The sequence below is a fragment of the Pteropus medius genome, unplaced genomic scaffold (genome assembly GCF_902729225.1).
Source record: "Pteropus medius unplaced genomic scaffold, Ma_sr-lr_union100, whole genome shotgun sequence".
NCBI classification, from domain to species: Eukaryota; Metazoa; Chordata; class Mammalia; order Chiroptera; family Pteropodidae; genus Pteropus; species Pteropus medius.
This window is the reverse complement of record NW_024355632.1, coordinates 1-1,819: the sequence shown is the minus strand read 5'-3', so window position 1 is coordinate 1,819 and position 1,819 is coordinate 1. Positions and strand designations below refer to the sequence as shown.

The 1,819-nt window shown below is 64.5% G+C and overlaps 1 protein-coding gene across 1 annotated transcript; it reads left to right on the top strand.

Moving 5' to 3' along the window:
- Positions 1-434: 434 nt before the first annotated feature.
- LOC120599864 (myeloid cell surface antigen CD33-like) lies at positions 435-1,679 on the top strand (the record flags this gene model as incomplete). Its single annotated transcript, XM_039859048.1, has 4 exons — positions 435-491; positions 555-935; positions 1,149-1,427; positions 1,632-1,679. Coding segments are annotated over exons 1-4 (742 nt in total), but the record flags the coding sequence as incomplete, so codon positions are not given.
- Positions 1,680-1,819: the final 140 nt, after the last annotated feature.

Genomic DNA, 1,819 nt, shown 5'->3' with positions numbered 1-1,819 from the left:
GGACCCCTTGTTCCTCTGCCCCAGATGTTCACTCAGACATTAAGGAATCCCACACCTCGTAGGACCCGCCAAGGCTTCCAGATGAGGCCGTGACCCTTCCGGGCAAGGCAGCAGGTGGCCAGGCACTCAGAAAAGCCCCTCAGATGGGAGCATCTTAGGAGACTCACGTGTCCCATCCTCCATGCCCTCAGCGGCCCTGGTCCCCGCTGTGGGGAAGTCCATTGGGGAAGGAGCAGGGCCCAGGGTCTGCTCCCTGTCTGGTCCTCTCTGGGAGGGTCTCGGGGTCCCTGGGCTGTGGGGTGTCCATGCTCTGTGCAGAGGGGGCTAAGCTCTTCTCTGAGGTTCCTCTTCCCTGAACAAGGCGGCCCCGGGCTCCGCCCCGGCTTCCGAGTCCCCTCTCCACACACACCACCTTCCTTCTCTTTTCTGCACGGAGCCCAGACGCCTCCAGGCAGAGATGCTGCTGCTGCTGCTGCCTCTGCTGTGGGCGGGTGAGGGGCCGCAGGGAGGGTGGGGGCGGCCTGGGGGCTCTGCTCACTTTCCTTTCCGCACAGGGACCCTGGCTCAGGATGACAGATACCAGCTGACAATGCAGGCGTCCGTGACGGTGCAGGAGGGCCTGTGCGTCTCCGTGCCCTGTGCCTTCTCCTACCCTGTGATGTCTTGGACTAATGCTGCAGCTCACGGCTACTGGTTCCGAGCCGGGGAGAGGGAACAGCAGGATGCTCCCGTGGCCACAAATGACCCACGTCGAGCCGTGCAGGAGGAGACCCAGGGCCGATTCCGTCTCCTCGGGGACCCCAAGAACGACAACTGCTCCCTGGACATCAGAGATGCGCGGAGAAACGACTCGGGCACCTACTTCTTTAGGGCGGAGAGAGGGTCTAAAGTGAGACATAATTACAAAATAAACCAACTCACTGTGCGAGTGACGGGTAAGGCATGGGTCATGGAGAGGCCACAGGGGCGCATCCTGAGGTTCCCTGGGACAGAGATGTGATGCGTCCCCCTCGTGGGAGGGGCGGAGGGGGCGCGAGGGGAGGCGTCCAGCGTGTCTGGCTCAGAGGTTGGAGCTGGACCAAATTGGGAAACGTCTCTCAGGCCACACCGCCCCGCCCTCCAGACCCCTTCCTCCCCCTCTCCTCCAGCCCTCACCCTCACGCCCCACATCCGCATCCCGGGGACCCTGGAGTCCGGCCGCCCCTGCAACGTGACCTGCTCCGTGCCCTGGGCCTGTGAGAGGGGCACGCCCCCCATCTTCTCCTGGACATCGGCTGCCCTGGCCTCCCTGGGCCCCAGGACCCGCCTCTCCTCCGTGCTCACCCTCACCCCACGGCCCCAGGACCATGGCGCCAGCCTCACCTGTCAGGTGATGTTCCCTGCAACTGGCGTGACGGTGGAGGGAACCGTGCAGCTCAACGTCACCTGTGAGTGCCGGGAAAGGATGCCTTAGTCACAGAGAACGTAGGGGGACAATATGGCCCGGCTGGTGCACTTTCCCAGACGCCTGGCTGAGTAGGGGACCTAGAGGTCACTAGCCGTGCCCCTCCTGCGTGTCGGTGGTTCTGAGTGTGGGGGTGCTCCTCCCCACTCGCCCCACTGAGAAGGACATCCCGCTGTTCCCGTCCTAGGTACCCCAACCAGCGCGACAACAGGCGTCTGCCTAGGAGAAGGCCCAGGTAAGAGAGAGTCCCGCCACCCTCTCCGGCCCCCGCCCCGCCCCCGCCTGTGGAGCTGACTGCAGCAGAGTTTTCTCCAGGTCCATGCGCTGCAGACTTCAGAGCTCAGGCGGCGGCCTGGGGGAGGGGCGGGGTTCCAC